The sequence below is a fragment of the Egretta garzetta genome, unplaced genomic scaffold (genome assembly GCF_000687185.1).
Source record: "Egretta garzetta isolate BGI_Z169 unplaced genomic scaffold, ASM68718v1 scaffold175, whole genome shotgun sequence".
Taxonomy (NCBI): domain Eukaryota; kingdom Metazoa; phylum Chordata; class Aves; order Pelecaniformes; family Ardeidae; genus Egretta; species Egretta garzetta.
In genome coordinates, this window is record NW_009259860.1 from 392,070 (window position 1) to 411,510 (window position 19,441).

Genomic DNA, 19,441 nt, shown 5'->3' on the forward strand with positions numbered 1-19,441 from the left:
GGCAGTGGTCCGGGTTTCGGGGCAGGGGACAGCCCGGGCGCTTTTCCCGTTTCCCACTCGCGCGATTTGTAGCGGCGTGGGGCGATCGGCCCATCCGCCGTAAATTGCGCCCGGTGGCGGCGGTGCCGTTCCGGTGCCTTCTCCTGGTCGCTGTTTTTGTGGCAGTCCGGTGAGCAGTAACTCCGAGGTGGAATGTGAAATATGCCGGCTGTGGTGCTGTATCTGGCAGATGGAGTAGGTCTCTATGACATCCTCTTGGTATGGAAGCGGCTTGTAAAAAAAATCAGGAGAAGCTGCACGTGACTTAATAACTTTTATGTAAATAACTGCATGTAATAGTTGTAATTCTGTATTTGAGAGTACAAAATCAATATTCTACCGATCAATAGATTGTTCAGTATTCAGCTATTACCACAAATGAATAAGTGGTGTAACAAAGTATTTTTATTTTTACTGTAATAGTAAGGACTAATAATCAATTTTCTTTAGAAAGTATTTTATATTTTGTGTCCTATAAAATGTAACTTACTATGCATAATGCATGCATAACTAATTTCCACATTACATAATATTCTTCAAATTCAGTCACCAAAGCACCTGTTATTATATAGTGAGTTTTTTTTCCTGTTTTAAAAGTGCTGTTTGTATAATCTGCTCTGCTCTGGCATACATGAATAGTCCTTCTCACATAGTTTTAATTTCTCACCATTTCATTTGTTTCAGAATCAACTCTTGTGTAAATTTAAATTACTTTCTTAAGGATCTGTAAAAGGAGCACTTTTAAAAGATACTTAGCACATAACGTATTCTTAGTAACTTCCTACATTTATAGCTCAATGTGTGACATAAAACCAGGGGTGAATGAAAATTTTGCCTTAGCTTGTCCAACCTAGTGTCCTAAGTCTGAGCAGAAGCAAGCTGAGTTCTCCCTGTAAACTTGAGTCGATTTTGCAGAGGAGTTAAAGAAACTGTGGATGTGTTAGATCTTCATTTTAATGCTATTCCAACAATGTAGCGGTTTACCTACATATCAGTGACTGTTGCTCTGTGCATGCATAACATTTCAATTAATACTGCCTTAGCTGCCTAAAGGTCTGATGAGATGCTTGTTAGCGATTTGATTGCTTTTTCATACGTTATTGCCCCTGCATTTGGGATTTGGACGTTACATGATTGTACTGGCAAGTAATTACAGAAGGTAATAATCTTTGGTGTATCCATTAAAATAGTAGTTTCTTCATTTTTTACACAACGTTTGGGGACAGTTTTTACCTTCTGCTAGAATTCTTTGTCAGCAGCTGAGAGCAGTGGCTCAGAGGCATATGAGAGGCATAAAGTGATCTGAGTATTGATAGACTGTTATCTGCAGGGCTACTGCTGAAGCAAACTTCTTGTTGCCGTGTCTGATGGGATGTGACAGGGGTTTATGTTACAGTTGGTAACATTCTGCTTTAAATTCTAAATTTAACCCAGTCTGTAAAATGCTTTTTAGAAGCTTCTAACCACATTCTCTTTCACTAATGCTAATAATACCTGTTTGTCCTTTTAAGATGAATGAAGAAAATACTTCCTATGAAGAGTAAGAGTACTTGATTCTGGGAAAACTCTTAAAGCACTTCTAACTTCAGAGCTGAAGAAGAGTATGAAGGAAAAATCCATCTGACTCCCTCAGCATTTTGCACAGAACAGAAAATGGCTCTTCAGAAAAAAACTGTTGCTGGTGTCTTGGAGGAGTGGTGTTTGGAGGAACCGCTGTTTGGTTGCAGATGGCATCAGAATGTGAGGAAAAAACTGAGACTGATACGACTTATAGGGCTTCTTGTCGGTGTAGTGGGCATTAGTACTTTCTCTCTTTCAATTAGTGCCTTTTCAAAGATGGAACCACATAGCATGGCATTGGCCAGCAGCCTAGATAGCCAAAAGCTGGTGCGTGGGCACCAAAGAACTCTGTTGGATTTCACAGAACAGGATGAAAATGGCACTCCAGACCCACATGCTTCTATGAAATACGAAGCCGAGCACAACAATGCAACAGATGATCATGCCAAGGGAGAGTACCCCAAGGACATTTTCTCTCTTGAGGAGAGAAGAAAGGGAGCGGTGATCCTCCATGTAATTGGAATGATTTACATGTTTATAGCCTTAGCCATAGTCTGTGATGAGTTCTTTGTTCCTTCCTTGACTGTCATCACTGAAAAACTGACCATATCTGATGATGTGGCAGGGGCAACCTTCATGGCTGCTGGTGGGTCAGCCCCAGAACTCTTCACTTCTTTAATAGGAGTGTTTATATCCCACAGTAATGTCGGCATTGGTACAATAGTGGGATCTGCTGTCTTCAATATCCTGTTTGTTATTGGAATGTGTGCTTTATTTTCTACAGAGATCTTGAACCTTACTTGGTGGCCACTCTTCCGAGATGTGTCCTTTTACATTGTTGACTTGATCTTGCTAATCATCTTTTTTCTGGATAACTTGATCATGTGGTGGGAAAGCTTAACACTCCTGACAGCATATTTTTGCTATGTGACTTTCATGAAGTTCAATGTTCAAGTAGAAGAATGGGTGAAGAAATTTTTAAACAGGAACAAGGTTGAGAAGGTAACAACAGCAGATGCTGAAGGAAAGGTTGGTCAATCTTTAATTAGCATATATGTAATGATGTCCTTGTAAGTGCTGAGCTCTTCTATATCATAAAGATCCTAATATAGTACAGTAAGCAATATTGAAGTTTCCCATGTTTTGCTAAAAGGTCTTTTTGTTTAATCAGCCCAGTAGCATTGACAATATAAACCATGAGGTAGCCTTCTAGTAAATCAATAGCTTTTAACTCTAGAATGATCCTAATCACACAGAAAGCAAGAAAAAATGCCAGCAAAAAGACATAAAACTTTACTCAGCATTTTGGCCCGAGGTCTGAGATACAGCTATTATTTTTTCCCCTAAGGTTTTGGATTAGAGCAGTAACAATAGCTGGAGAAGGTCTTGTGACAAAATTTGGCTTTTAAAAGACTTTTAATGCACTTCTTCAAAAACGCAAATCACTCAAAACAGTATACTGGGGTATTTTTATACATGTTTTTCATCTACAGATGCTAATATACAGTATTAACTTGCAGTTGTAATCAGTGGCACTTACATGAAAAAAAGCTCTGGAAAAACAGTGATCACAACAGAAAAAGGCAGAGGTCCTGTGTTTAAGCAGGATCGTTTCCCACTCGTGATATTTGCAATGGAGCAAACTAATTCTTGGCCTAATACCTGGCCACGCATAGAGAAGGGAATTTATGCACAGAAGGCTCGGGTGGGTCTTCAGCATTTATTATCATCTTTTAAACAGCTCTGTTCTTAAAGCAGGCTATATGTAAGGGACTTACAAAGCTGAAGCCATAAATATATATGTAGAAGTATGTTAACTGGATGTTTAATACTGAAATTGAAATGTCCGGTTTTATATGACAACAGGGTTATTAATCAGATAAGGTTTTATTATCCAGTAATTATTCAGAGTATCAGGGAACTGTTCACTGTTCTGTTTCGCTTGTTTAACAGTCCTGTGTAAGTGGATCAGAAGAGGCACAATCCACTGATATAAGTGTATGGGCATATAAACAGGAGGATAGAGAGACGGAGCACTTAGAACTATAGAGGGGGCTACCTGCCTGTGGCTCACAGAAAACTGATGATTCTGCTTATATGCCTAACTTTAAAGAGAGAGATCGATACTTTAGCAGTATGGACAGGTGATTTCAGTTTTAGGACAAGCCACAGAAAAGTCCACCAAAAATAAAACCAGATTCTCAATTTTTTTTTTTAATTTTCTAATCCAGTTTAACACCTATACATTTACTTTTAATTTTACATTTTCCTTTTTGTTCTGTTCCTTTTCCAAAATCAGCATGCTCATCTTCATCTTTCTCAAAATGCGTAGCTGGGATTTTATAAGTAAATAAAAAGAAGAGTCAACACCAACAAAGTATTTGCCCTAGTGAATGAAGGGCTTTTTTAACTACATCAGTTGGTTTCTAAGTAATGTAATATTTCACAGTGCATTGTAAGTACTTTACACACATTTAGCACAAACTATCAGTGATAGGCAGAGACTATGGCATATGAAGCAACAGTTTAATGCACCTTCATCTGTCCATAAACTGGATTTGAAGGAGATGTGAATCTATAACTGGTCTTGAACAACAATCAGTCTGAAAAGCAGCTGCCTTGGGTTGGATTCGTCAAGCTATAGAGTGGGGTAGAGTAGCTGTATACCATGGTAAGCGCTCAATTATTTTCAACTAGATAGAAGAATAAACCATTTGCGAGCCATATTGAACATAATAAATGTTTAAAGTACTCCAGATGGACTTGATTTTGAAAAGATACCTTTAGGAGCACTCATTCATTGTTTGATATATTACTTACTTTTTCTTAAAGTTTATTCATATTATAGGTGCACAGAATTCAGATGGGATGAAAAAATCAGAAAACTGGCTACTTTTCCTAAAAACACAAGCTTTGCATCATACGTTTTATGAAGATATTTTTCATCAATTAACTTGAAGTTAATTAAAATGATAAAATAACATATTCGTAAATCATGAGGTATAGAATTATAGAATAGATTCTTAGATTCATTTAGCTTGGAAAAGACCTTCAAGATCATCAAGTCCAACCCTTAATCTAACACTGCCGTCCCACCACTAAACCATGTCCCTAAGCGCCACAAGTACCTGTCTTCTAAATACCTCCAGGGATGGGGACTCAATCACTTCCCTAAGCAGCCCGTTCCAACGCTTAGCAACCCTTTTGGTGAAGAAATTTTTTCTAATGTCCAATCTAAACCTCCCCTGACGCAACTTGAGGCTGTTTCCTCTCATTCTATCACTGGTTACACAGGAGAAGAGACTGACACCCACCTCACTACCATCTACTTGCAGCTAGAGAGGGATGAAAGAGATGCTCTAATTTTGTTGCAATTTAGCTAATATGTATTTTCTGCTTCCTGGGGAAAATAGCTTCTGAATGTATCAGGCGATGTATGTTTTCTGTGATCTGTGCTGTAAAGACAGTTTTTTGAATATTCAGCTAACACTTTGAAATTATAACTCACTATGAATTATTTTGCTATTCAGTTGAACAGCATTTAGCAGGATGAATTAACTGATTTTCTCACAGCAAAGGTGTCACAGATTAAGTTCTTTGGAAAGAATCTCACTGAAGTCATGTGTTCATTTGTTTACCATTGTTAGACAATTGGTTTTGTTGCTTTTTGAATTAAAAAAAAAAAGAAAAGCTATGACATGTAGTCCCAAGCCCTATAGAAATGCCTAGGACTTTCAGCTTGAAAGTTATTGCGTAAAGCAAAGGATAAAATGTTTTTGTAGTTGGAGGTCTGGTGCCTAGTAGTGAATGCAGTGCACAAGTGTGCTTATTTCCTAGCCAGTGGGCATTGTAAGTATTGCAGAAATGTAATAGTCTTGGCTTTTGGTGGCAAAGGATGTTTCATTTCTGCAGCATTAGCTGTTAGCCTAGATTGCTTCCAGTCATCCAGACTGTGCTATGTCAATATAAAATAAAATTGTATATAATTAAATTAGTATATCAAATGCAGAGTTTGCCATCTCAGTTGTTCCTAATAGAAACTATTTAACTTCCCCCCCTTCCCCATTAGGGCAGAGAATTGCTAGGCAGCTCTCTGGAATCGGTGGCTTAGAGTGTCTTGAAAGAACTTTCTTTCAGGAGTGTATGGAGAATTCTCTTCTTCCCTCTAACCAGTACTCCTTCTGCCTATCTGTTGTTGATTCTGCTGTTGTCAAGCTGGCAAGTGTTCTGCTAAAAAAACGTGCCCACCGTATTTATCCTTAAGACTTTGTGCTGTAATCTGAAAGCAGCTCAACAAAGTTGAGAGGTCTAAATAAGGCATCATAAAGCTGGATAGTTGAAGGGTTAGGTGGCTTACTAGCAAACAAGTATCAAAGAGTAAAACTCTGATCAGATGAAAAACCTCTTGAGATACTAAAATGTATTTTAATGTTAATTTCAGTACTTTTATTATCAGTCGTCTTGAAAGGTGGAAGAAAGTTTTACATTCTTAAGTATTTCCCATGAGAAAAAGGTCTTGGATACAAAATAATTTTCCCGCTTAGCTGTCATTTGCTCTAGATGTATTCACTGGATTGCTAGAATGCATATGTATCTCTAGATGTCTTTTAGATTCCTTTCTCTCTTCCCCATTTTTAAAAATTAAAGCACTTTTTTGTACTAGAAAACTGTGAATATTGGAAAGTAACTACTTTTTCTGATCTTATTTTCTTTAGCCTCTCAGTTACTTGCACAAATGTAAATGCAGACAGAGTACTCTATATGAAGTTCATTGTGCTCGCTGTTTTCCTTCACAAGCTTTCAAACGAATACAGTCAGGGTTCTTAAAGGGTAAAAGGTGAGAAAATCTGGTAACTTGAATTTTGGCAACAATTTGGTGACACTGATGAGAACAGACTGCAAGCTTTCTGCATTTAGAGTAATTTCTGCTTTGGTAAGGTCCTCTTTGAGCTGTGGATAGTCTCATGCTCCATCTCGCTCTCAAAGAAGCCTGATGGCAATCTGATGCTGGTGAATTCCAGAGTTCACTGTGACAAGGACAGAAAAAAGGAGGAAAGATGAAAAAGCAAGACAGCATGAAAAGACAGAATAAAAACCAGCTGTCTAAGTTCTACAATGTAGGGTGGCATATGGCGTATGCAGACCAAGATGGGTTCCTGACAAGTGACACCAAATGGGCCCTAAAGTAGGTAGCATGATCCCACTAGCAGACACCTCCAACAGTACCTTCCAGCCTAACTTATTCTGTGGCCTGATTTTTAGGTTTTATGTAGTTATCCTGCAAAGAACAGATTATTTTTTTAGGACTGGGAAGGAAACTTTGATATTAGTTCTACATCTTCCTCAGCTGAGTTAAGATGTTTAAAAACAGAATCTTGAAATTGAGTATAATGGAAAACGGAAAAAGCTGATCTACAAAGTTCTTTAAAATAAGACTTTTTTTACCTTCTGCTAAGGTTTCAATTCTTTCTTCATAGTCTGTACTGGTGAAGGCACGTTGAATTTATTAGGTTGTAGTAAAACATCATGTGAAGTTATGTTTCAGTTTTAAAGTACTTTTCTTTCTTTAATGTAGCATGGAGATCATTACAGAAATACTTGAATCTGATCACTCAGTAAATAACTCAAAACAGTTCTGTTTGGCAAGTAGGAGAACAGAATGTGGGTGGCACAGGGATATTGTGCAATGACATCTGTTTCACTGACAGTACCATTTTAGATAAATAGCTTATGGTATATACAAGACAGTTACAGTTTTTCTACATTTACAGAGAACTGCACTTGGAAAATGAGCTATTTTTACCAACAAGGCATAGTTTGACATTATTTTATTGCCAATTCTGTTGTCTTAAGAAACTTGAATAGCTTGTGTGTGATATTTTAAGATCTATACTGATCTCAAGTGTTGCCACTTTGTATTTAATGGCAGTATTTGCATTCTAAAGGAAGGGCTGTTAACAGGTTTTTTTAGGTACCGCTTTACTTGGTGGCTGTATTAACACTGCACACATACAGTCACTGTTATGATATATGACCTAATATGTGTTTGTTTAAGGAAAACCACAAATTACCTGCACGCCGGAAAAACTGGAATCTTCAGAAGGTCTGAGCTGTAGTTGGTTTGAGCTCTTGAACAGTTCTTTTTCAGGTCTTCTTAATGTTGAATCCACAGACCCAGCAACTGTAACTCTATGTATAGAATAGCCTTTCTTCTCTCACCAACACTGAAAGATGTTTTGAAGCAGCGTTTCATAGTTCATAGGGAGACTGGAGTCTTATTCTGCAGACATTTCACAGTTGGTCTACTTGTGCAAGCAGGTGTGTGAATATAGAACCGTGAGTATCAGGAGATGATTGCATTGTTGTAAGTACATGTTTGGAACATGAGCATCATCACTGTCCTTGTACCTTGTTCTGTTTTGATAAAAGCCTGGGTTTGTGTTACATTTTTATCTGCTTTTATTATCTCAAAAACTTACAAGTTAGTTCTGTGTTACCTTAATGTTACTCCAGTAGAAATAACTGTTAGTTCATTTGCCTTGGGTATTTAACATTGTTGATTCAATTTAGGGCTACTACTGACATGCACAAAGGCTGATACTTTAAATAGGCAACCATTAGTACAGTGAAATGGATACTGTTCTCAGTTTATTTTGGCGCCTCTCAGTAATTTATTGACGGCAAAGCAATGATTATAGTGGTTTTCACTATTGGAGTCTCTTGGTTTTTGTATGTATGTACCCTGGTAATGAGCAGAAAGTGACAGCATGGAAACGCAGTATAGATTGAATGCTCTTAAATTGTGGCCATCCACTAAGATTCATTAGGCAACCCTTGCTAATTGTGCTCAGAAAAGGAAGGTTAAAACTGTGCCACTTTTAATTAACAGCAAGGGGGCAACATATCCATTAATATATTTAAAAATAAAAATCATATGTAATTAAAAAGAAGCAAGATGATACTACTTCGAGGCTGCACAAAACCAGCTGTGTTGGCAAATGTTCACTGTGCTGTATTTCAGAATAACTCCAGACATTATTAAAAATTTGTTGCACTAGAAGCTGTACAAAGACAGGAATATGCAGTCCCAAAGTCTGGAGACTTTATAAATGTTTTTCCTTCTGTCATCTCACTCTTTGGTACTTTGGTCTGGATCCTCAACAGGATGTGGGAGCTACAGGAGACTGTAGATAGAATTTCAATCCTCAGATCAGTATACCAGACCTCAAAATACTTACCTGCTTGGGGGTACTTAAACTCTGAAGGAGCTTAATTTTTAAACAGAGAGGATCTTCAGATGCTGTAGTTTTGCTTCCAGGCTTGCTCAAAAATGCCAGGCCCAGGTGGAGCAGCATGGTACTTCTTTTCTAACCGACATCTAACCCCCATTCCTCTACCTTTTCCCCCAAGCTAGTTCTCCAAATTTGCCTCCCAGACTAATATTTAATAAAACCCAGTGCCTTTTACAAGCTCTTCAGATTCTGGCGGTGAGAGTGCTAGACTTCTGTGCAATTATATACAGATGTCCCACATTCACTGCTCACTTTATGTGGTGCCCCCACTCATCATATAAAAACTTTGAGTGGCAAGGCACAGGTGACTGCCCTACTTTTTCTGGCCTTGTTTTAAAAGATGGTAGTGAGCCTTCCACACCACATTTTTAAAGGATGGGTGTAGGTACCTGTCTTTTCTAAAGTGTGGGAAATGGCTAGGGGAAGCTGCCCTAGAGCAGTGTTGAAGGTGCCACAGTACGGCAATGTTTTGGGCAGTGCTGATTTTAGGATGGCTTTGGCATTTCTGAGTGGTGACACTCCCTAGGCAGCCAGCACTACACCACCAGGGCCACAGGCCAAAAAATTAGGTCTGATGAAGTGTTTCTGCCCTGTTAATGATCTGGGGGTTTGTTGGTTTTATTAGCAAGAGTCAGTTTTCCGATGCCAACTGCAGGGGTGAGAAAATAGCCCCTTTTGGGTCCTTTCTCCTTCTGAAATTGTTTCCAAGAATTCAGGCATTTTGCTTTTGTAGCTGTAGAATAAGATTATAACCAATTTAAATTTTTTACCACATAATGTATGTTCATACTGAAAGAAGTCCTATAACAAAAGCAATGTATAGAATCCTAGAATCGTTTGGGTTGGAAAAGACCTTTAAGATCATCAAGTCCAACAGTTAACCTAACCCTGCCATTCCACAACTAAACCATGTCCCTAAACACCACACCTACCCATCTTTTAAATACCTCCAGGGATGAGGCCTCAATCACTTCCTCGGACAGCCTGTTCCAATGCTTGAAACAAGTGGAAAAGGTAATGGTCAGGACAGTTCTTAAAGATAAGGAAGGTGCCCAGGCTTGTCTGGTGTTTGTTGAAAGCCAGGCTTTTTAACCATAGAAATTAGAGACCTTCTGTGCAGAAAGCTTTTGAAAGGACTAAACCTAAAGTGGACAGTCTGGGTTCCTATTCTCTGTCACTTGAGGTTGGACATTTGTATATTTTATAAAGATGGTGTAAGGCTATGTGGGATTTGGACTTTTATTATCCTTTTACCCCTTAGGTACAGACAACAAGCATACAAAACTAGTGAGTGCTTTCTGGTAAACAGCAATCAATACAGTACCAGTATTTCAAAATTAAAATAGCTTCCCTTGGTCCTTTCAACCAGAATTCAAAATCTCATTTTAGTCAGCAAAGAAAATAAATATGGAGACAAAGGAAGTCTGAAAGTTTACACTTAAAAAGATATATATGGGCTGAATAAGTATTAAAAGTGTTTTATATATGAGGTATAGAACAGATGGGAAGATGTATTAGCGATGAGTGTAAGTAAACAGCTGCAATACTTATAACAGTTAAGACACATATAACAATTAAGACATCTCATCTATTTAGCAACCTTTTTTGCTATTTTTAAAATAAATCTTAATATAAATAATAAGACTTCTTAATTTCTCCCCAGTCATCTACAATGTTTTGCCTAACCTGCACACTATGACTAGTGTGGTATTACTAATCCTGTAGAATTGGTCTTTCCTTCACCTTAGCCTAGATTAGCCATATTCCATTGTATTTCAGCCAGTTTTTATGTAAATATCACTTTTTATTATTTAACATAATGGCTGGTTCCTTTAATCTATGCAGCAGTAAGTGTGTTATTGGCACAAACTAGAGATTCAATTTTTTTCTTGGCACTGGCAGCTTTTTTTAGAACCAAAAATGACAAGATAGAGCAAAATCAGGTAACTGTAATGAATTTATTATGCAGAGATCAGTTGTTACGCATCATAAGGTGAGACACAGGTGGTTTAGAAGAAGAAAGGTGACTATTATTTTTATTTTAATCCAAACCCCCTCATTAAATACTTGCCTTGAAAATCACTATCCTCCTTTATCAGTACGACCCAAATATCTTAGTTATACTTAGCTGTGCATTTCAAAATTCTGGAAATTTGGACTGTCAATGAGAACTTCTTATAGAATGACCTTGAGTCTGTATTATTCTAACACAGACACAAATGTTTTAACTATTATTATTTTTCATACCAAAGTACTGAGATGATAAACCAGTCTCCATCACACTAGGTGCTTAGACAACTGTATGAAATCATAGTTCCCCCTCTCAGTAGCTTGTGGTGGAAAAAGATAAATGCCATTCAGAGTACCCACTAAGAAGAATATGATTCATCATGTGTATAATTTCAGGTACATTGATATATGCATACCCTTCTATATAGTTAGCATACCATCAGTCTTCTCCTCATCATCCGAGCTGTCATTGAGTTGCTGATTATTTATTACACATAGGTGTCCAGGAGGTAATTTAAAGAAATATTTTACTTCTCTATATGATCTAGCAGTAGATCTTTGCAAGTATCAGTCAATGATGCATCTAGTAGAAGGCAGCATCTTTTGTGTAATAGGACCTAAGTCAAAATGGTAGTGTTGGTGCTCTGTTTTGCTTTTTGGGAAAACAAGCAGATGAGACGGTTTGATTTTAGCTTGGTTTTATTGAAAGTTTGTGTGTATGAAATGCTTGCAATTGTATTGTTAAGTGTAGGTCACTGTCACAGGCAAACTGAAAAGCCTAAGTTAGAGTAGCCTTGGGGCATATTTTTGGCAAACCAGTTACATCTGACAGAAAATATATTGCAGTGTATTAACAGATGTTCATTATTTTGCAAGCAATACCTATAACTTTGAGGAAATACAGTTGCTATTTGCTGTAATTGGTGGTTTGTTCATTTACATGTGTTCCTACCTGAAAAGGGCAAATGGAAAAATGCAGTCTTGGAAAAACAGGTGTTGACTTCCTGGCAGTAGACTTGAGCCTCATGGCTTGGGAGGGCAATGAGAGTTTGAAATGTTGATCATGCACTTGTTCCTCCAGCAGGTGGAGGGTTCAGAGCTCACGTTGCCTCCAAAGCAGCTTTATCTAGCGGTGTAACTACTGCTCTGCCTTAGTCAACAGTGGCTCGTTTTGGGTAATTTTACTGTCCCTGTGAGATACAGTATCATCAGGGCAGTTCAGGGAATAGTTACTGATCAGTTACTGTGGTTTGCACTATTCCATTACTATTCCACTGTCCTCTGTATCATTGAAGTTGCATTCATTTACATGAGTAGCCATAAATAGCAATGATCTTGGATGACTTGGGTGTGTGAGCATGGGCTTAAAGGTGTGTGTGCAATGATATTGGCACCGCTATGAAAATGTGACACTTAAGGGATGAATAGATTGGTGCAAAATAATTTCTTGTTTGAGGAAGAATAAAGATAGCTGGGAATTTGTGCTGCATACTACACTGACAAATTAATCATAAATTTTCCTCAGGAATTAATCCTGCTTTATCACCTCTTAACTGCTTACTGCTGGGGGTCTAGTCTAAAGTCAGTGGTAATACCAGTGACATTTATTGCATAATCAGCTAGTGTAAACTTTTCACCCTCTCACATTGCTGTAAAACAGCTCTGGCGGACATAGAGCACTAAGGAAGAGGCACATCCGCTGTCACAGCCTGTGTTCGGTGACCTTCAGGGCATCGTTTGAGACCTGTCCAGTTATGCAGGCTCTTGCCCAAGGAAGAAGGTTGGTGTTTGCAGGGTTTGTAACACTAGAGGATGAGCACCTCTTTTGGGATTAATCAGATGTTAATTTTGTTGTTTAATTTGTGGTGCAAGCTTTTATCAAATAACTAATTAAATCCCTTTTATTGCTACCAGGCACCATCACCAAGTTATCATTTAGCTAAAATTTATGGCAATCATATGTTTTGAGTGGAAAAAAACCAGATTTTGTAACTCCAGAAATTGCTTTGTCCAGGACTCATTCAAAATAGTTTGTATTATTAAGTTACACATTTTTAAAGCAGTCATCTAAAGTAATTTGAAAGCATCATGCTGTCTACCAGCTATTTGTTTGTTTCTGTATAGTTTTATTGCTATTTAAATATTCCTATTTTTCTGCTTTATTCTTAATATTCATTGTCTTTATTTGCTACACTCTGCTTTAATTTAGAATGTTTCAGAAGTCACAGACAGAATTCCTGAGTGTCCTCTCACTCAAAACCAATGGCAAAATTCCTCTAAAATTTAGTCAGAGAACGATCATGGACTGCATTTCAGATTAATATTGCCGTTGGTTTTTGTGTTTGGTTTCTGAGATAAAATTTCTACTTGCTGCCACTCAGAATCCTACTCTACAAATCATAATGAAGTGATTTTGTAAACTTTTAATTGTATCATTCTCAGTCTGTACGGGAATAATTTACTATTTGCGTGTGTGTATAGCCACACCTATGTATACACATGCATGCATGCATACATAGTCATGAGTCTGAAAGGCGCTGTGTAGGCCATGTGAAAGGTCAATGAGATACAGTGCAGATCCATAGGATGGTAACTTGCATACTTCCTACATCATTTCACCTGTCCTCTGCCTAGTAACCCATTTCCATAAAACTTACTCCAATATTTAAAATTTCTGAGCAGCACATTTCTCATAGTTTTTTTTCCAGATTAGCTGTTCAGAGAAACGTCTGTATTTTCTCCTTAAATTTGGACTCCTTCCAAGCAACAAATAACTCCTGCCTGAGGCTGAGGACATGACGTACTGAGCTATTGACATATTTTATTATACCTTAATATATCACGTTAGTAATTCTTGCTATCCTGTGCCTCTACAGGGATAGAAACAGGAGGTCTGCATCACTGGAGAGGGGTGATTTTCTTGCTTTTTGATGGGGTAATCAGGACTTTATTCAATCATGGGAATGGCCAAGAGCACTGTTCTTCACTACATGACATTTCATGCAGAGAAAAGGCCATTTCTTATTCAGAGGAAAGGTCAACAGCTGGAATTACAGTAACTAAAATTTGTTACATAAGCAAGAAACTGTGCAGTAAGTTGGGACATGAATTTATAGTATTACTTTCTTCACTTAAAGTATCTAACCGGAAAGCATAAGTCTTCTTAAGCAAAGGAATAGAAAAGTAGTCAGACCCATTCCCTAATTATCTGCAAATACATTAGTACATACATTTGTGAATATATTAGTAATTATTTACAAAATCAATATTGAAAATAAGTATTTTAACATATATTAGTATTGAAATGACTTATTGAAGTATTTGGATAACTTCCTTTGTCCATTGTTTGCTTCTGAGCAATTCCGTAAGGGTATTTATAATGTAATATATAGTATATATATTTAGCATCCAAAAACCATGCAACCTCTTCTTTTATATTAAGGGCTGTGGGAAATAAGTGTTGATCTATAATCTCGCACGTGGACTTGCATGAAAAAATGCAGACTCGCATCTTAAAATAACAGCAGTAGGCTCAGTAACAGGCAGGGACTGAATTGCAAAATCATGCCTTCATTTTGCATTTAAGAGTTGAGGTGTGGTTCTCTCTTCCATTTAATCTTCTTAGAAACCTGTGGCTTTCAAGCCTTGTAGAACGTTGTACAGTGTGCTGTAGGAAGGTTTTTTTCTGCTTGCTTGATTGGATTACTGTGTGCAAGAAAAAAAGTGGTCAGCATATTGACGGCAAAATGGTCTTGAGGCAAGGCAGAACATGTGGCAACTAGAGAAAGGTGGTAGACAAAGCAGTGGTGAGGCTTGGTGGAAACTGGAAAACAAACCAGATACCGTATATGAGGCTCTCATTCCATGGCATGCTATTTTGGAAGCATCATGGTAAGCATAATCTCGTTAGCAGCCGTTTTTGCCAAAGTTTTCAATGTTAGTACTTGCCTAAGAATTCTTCCCATCATTATCATTATTGTCCCTCCTTAAAAGTATTAGGAGAAATAGTAGGGGAAAAAGTTAAATTGGACTTGAACAAACCTGTAGGTTTAGATTTTTTTTTAATTCTGAGAATGATTTCCCCCCCCCCCCCCCCTTTTTTTTTTTTTTTTTTTTTTTTTTTTTTTTTTTTTTGTGAGGGGAAAGGACTAAGCTGCCTATAAGGTAGGTTTGAAGTTGACGGCAAGTTTTGCTGTTGATTTTGATGAAAGTGAAATTAAGCCCAAAAGTCAGGACACTGAGAATTATGATCTTGCTGCTCGTCTGGTCTCTCTGTGCCACTGTATAATTCCAAGCTTCTGAGCTGCTCTCCTTCCGTATTAAATCACCCCTAGCAAACAAACAAAGCAATTTCTTTTGGACTCAGAACAAGCGAAACAGGCTTTATCAGCTTTCTGTGCCCTTGGACTTAAACTGGAAAAGGGCACTCAGTGTTTCACAGCCTGATCTGTCCTGTCATGTGAGTAGTTTTTGGATTATTGATAAATCTCAAAGCAATTATTACATGGTGGGCCCATAATTCTCTCTGACACCTCATCCCTAGATACCACTGCTGTCTTCGTCATTTTTAGGAATCCATCTCTTTAAGGTGAATGGTGGGTACGTGTCAAGTCAGTCAGTTACTTTCTGAAACGTAGAAAAAGCTACTGCTCTGCAGTTAGTCAATTAGTACACATATAGGCACATTTTTGTGAGTGATGGAGAACTCTTCTCTGGAAATAACCTGGTCTTCCTATGGAAAACAGTATGCAAAAATAAAAAGGCAGACTAACTAAATTTCAGATTTAGCTGATCTACATTCAAAATTGCCGATGAGAAGTTCAAGACTTAGACAACTGCAGAATCCAACTCTTGGCCCCAGATTCATCTGGCTTAGCTGTGCTGCCTGACCTATGCATATAGTCTCAGGTTACATCTGTGATCAGTACAGAGAAATGGGCATTTTTAAAGCATGGCTTGGATCTTTGTTATAAGGATTAATCCTCTCCTGACCTGAAATTGGGCAAAATTAATCTGGACCATCACCAACAGCAATAGGTTGGTAAAATCTGAAAAGCCACTCCTGTGCTTTTATTGCAACAGCCTGAATATATATCATGGTGCTGCCCTTTCTAACACCTGAAATTGCATCAGGTTGTGGTGAGGGTGAGAATATGATGTCATTTTGCACAGCATCACCTTCAAGGTAGGGGCGATTCAGAATCGCTGTTTTCCAGTAGGCAAAATAAAATGTTTATTTAGGTGTTAATCAAGTCTGTGAACATTTAATTTGGTCCCTTGGTATTCAGGTCAGTATGTAGATATAACATGTCGTTCCAGAGGTGCATGTGGCAAATAAGCTATTAGGTGAATCTTACTGTTATTTATAGAAAAGTCACTGGCATTGCAGCCAGAGAGACTGTTAACATATATGATTTATAGCAGATTTTTCTGATTTATCTTTTTGATCAGATGAGGTATAATTTTAACTTTCACAGAATTACAGTATTGGTTAACCCATTCTTTAATTAATTAAATTTTCATTAGTCTTCAGTGTGGATGACAGAACATTGTAAAGAATGAATTAAATTGTATTCGGATCCTAAAATAATGAGGAAACCCTTGTTAGGATTCTGCAACTCCAGCTTCCAAAGGAAATATGAGTGGTTAATTATGAAAATTCAGATTACATTGTTCTTGCTCCATCTGCTTTTCACTGCCTTTGGAAGTTTGTTCTTCACAATTAAATGCTAATTGTTGTTTTCAAATATTTTACAATATAGTGAGGGAATAGAGCCTGCCGTGAGAAAGCATATGTGCACAGTCCTTTAACAAAAGGAAATCGGGTTGCGGTCATGGCTGATTCAGATTTGGTAGAATTTGGGCAAGTAATTTCTTTCACTATGTCTCAGATCCCCTCAGACTTGTAAAATCGTATGCCTGCCTTATTTGTTTGTGAAAAATGAACTGGATTTCCTTATATGTCACCTGCATTAAAATAATCAGCTCTACAACGTCTGTGCGTAGCAAGAAGACAGTGGCATTTCACTCATGAAAGGTAGAGCACCGTCAGTTTGTTCCTGTTGCAGTGTTCTGACCACCACCCTTTTTTGACATCATCAATGAATTGTCAAAGTAGGGATTATAGTGTTGTCTTGCTGTTAGTATAGGGATAAAAGAGTAAGGCATAATGAGAAACAGTTATTTTTTAAAAGGCAAAGTTCCTCCCCGTACGTTAAGGATTTGATGCCATATCTCATTTTTATGTATGTGTTATTTCATATTAACCACAGATTTTGTGCCATATGTACCACTGTCCATTTGCTGTGGCAAACCTGAAATTTACTGTCTTCCCTTCGCTGGGCACCCCTCTGAGACATGAGTACATTCTTCCTAAGCGTAGGGGATGGGGTGCAGAGGACCGGCCAATGCTAAGCCTCAGCCAGTGCTCCCTGACCTCTCTAGGGCCTACACTGGTTGCAAATTGTTCATCAAGCCTTTTACAGCAAAGGGAGAGTAAAGAAAACCAGCAGGGTTTGGGCAAGGATCCGTGACTTCCCTGTTTTCCTAATATCCTGACATTTCTGTTTTGATGTGTCAGGTTTGCCAGATGCTGTCAGGGGCTGAGATTGTTGTGTCACTGTTACCCAAAGTGTGGGCTGAGAAACCCTTTCTGGCAGCCTGTGAAAGACCACATAGCAAAGTGCTTCCTGACACCAAGAGTAGGAGAATAATCTGTTCTTTCAGCTCAAAATGTCAGCCAGGGATTGCGTGTTGCAGAGAGCTGACCAGCTGCATGGGGCTGCCTTTCTCTTTGCAGTAGGTGGATATCACCATTTTTGGTTTTAATGCATTTTGGATAGATGCAGAGTGCTAGAAGAACTTTATGTAATTGCAGCATACTCTGTGGAGAAAGCAATGACCATTAAGATGCTGCTTGGCAGCAAACGTTGTGGAAAAGAGAAGCAGGATTTTCTAACTCTTGATGACACCCTGTACCTTGCTGACTTTTTATATTGGAAGGGAGCTATATTAACCCCCTTAGCAAGGACAACTTTGCTGGAAATCTAGTTTTTCTAGGCTTCAGAAAAACAGAACTATTACCATAAGATGTGTGCTGTGCTCCTAATGTGAGAAGCTTACTTAAGTTCATGAAGCTACATGGGATGAATATAAAGAATTGTGTTGAGCAAAACTGCTAATTTCTGTGAGCAGAAATTTATACAGAATATATCTGTGTTTATGAATTTTACTTTTGGTAAAATGCAGCACCATTTCCTGTGAAAAAAATTGATGCCTTATTCACTGGACTTCCAAAATGTGGTGCTACTATAGACAAAGCTGCATGTCCACTGGGTGAATTTATTCCTCGTAAAATGCATAAAAGCTTAAAAAAACCCCAATAGAATAAATGTTTTTCATGTGATTGAACTGTGGGGGGATGACTGCTGGCAGTGCTCCCCTGGACCTGGGGTGGCAGTTCTGTTGGTTTTGGTTAGTTCCACTTGGGTATTGTATGTCCAGGCCAGCATGAACTCTCCAAACTGGAATTTAGGATAAGAAGTTTAGCAGTGATCAGAAGGTAAGATTAGATGCAATACTGAAAATTCAGGCTCCTTATCAGGAGAAACAGTTGTGATTCTCATATTTTCCTGTCTTTTTCTTTAGCAAGGTTGCTAGCATTGCCAATGCAGCATGTATGCCAATTATACACTTGTCATGAAGTAAACTTCTTTTATCAATCCTGCTACTACAGAAATTCCAGTCAAGATGTAGGAGGATGACTGTGTTTTGTCAGAGGCAGATCCAGTCCAACCATCATCGTTTGGGACTTTTTGTGACAGTTGGCCATTTCCATCACTTAAAAGTTCACGGCCTGATTTTTTTCACTCTTTCACCAGTTACGAGTTTGTTGGAGTATAAGATATAGTTTACCAAAAACCCCTATATAATGGGATATGTGGAAAGCAAAATAATAATTTACTGAGTCTATTTCTTTGTCCTATGAGTCAGGAAAAAAACAATGCACAGCTTATATAAGGTTTCAACAAAGCTGCAACTGAACAAAGCTAAAAGAACCCTACAACCTTAAAGCATAATCAAGTCTAAATTACTATTCTAAATTACTCTCCTAATACACTATGGAATTAATCATGACTCACCTATCAGTGGATCACAAATTAGTAGCCACAGAAATACGCAATGGTTTGCTATTGTAAAATACACGTATCAAGAGTTGCTCAGGCCATTTGTAAGTGGCTTGTCAATTAGGAGTGTTGAGGTTAATATTTCTGCTCATGTTGTTAAAAGAAGAGCTGAGGACAATCAAGAGAGAGGTTCAAATGTCAGCTTTCACTGTCATATATACGGTGTTTTGCTGATAGGTGTGCAGATGCATTTTAATTGTGTCCATGATGCAGCTTGGATATGCTGGCTCTCTGTCAGTATAATTGAGAAAAGAACATATTTACTGTATGCCTAGGGCATTTAATCTCTGTATAGTGACAGCAGAGGGTTTCTGCTTACCAAAGAGGAGAAATCAGCATAGCCAAATGTGTGTG

At 38.0% G+C, this 19,441-nt stretch overlaps 1 protein-coding gene across 1 annotated transcript in view; it reads left to right on the forward strand.

Annotated features, from left to right (window-relative positions):
• Positions 1-1,692: 1,692 nt before the first annotated feature.
• The window catches only part of SLC24A2 (solute carrier family 24 member 2), a 108,243-nt gene continuing 90,494 nt past the window's right edge, over positions 1,693-19,441 (forward strand). Inside the window, exon 1 of the mRNA XM_009640022.2 lies at positions 1,693-2,628. Within this exon, the coding sequence (XP_009638317.1) occupies positions 1,693-2,628 (936 nt within the window). The remainder of the gene's footprint in view (positions 2,629-19,441) is intronic.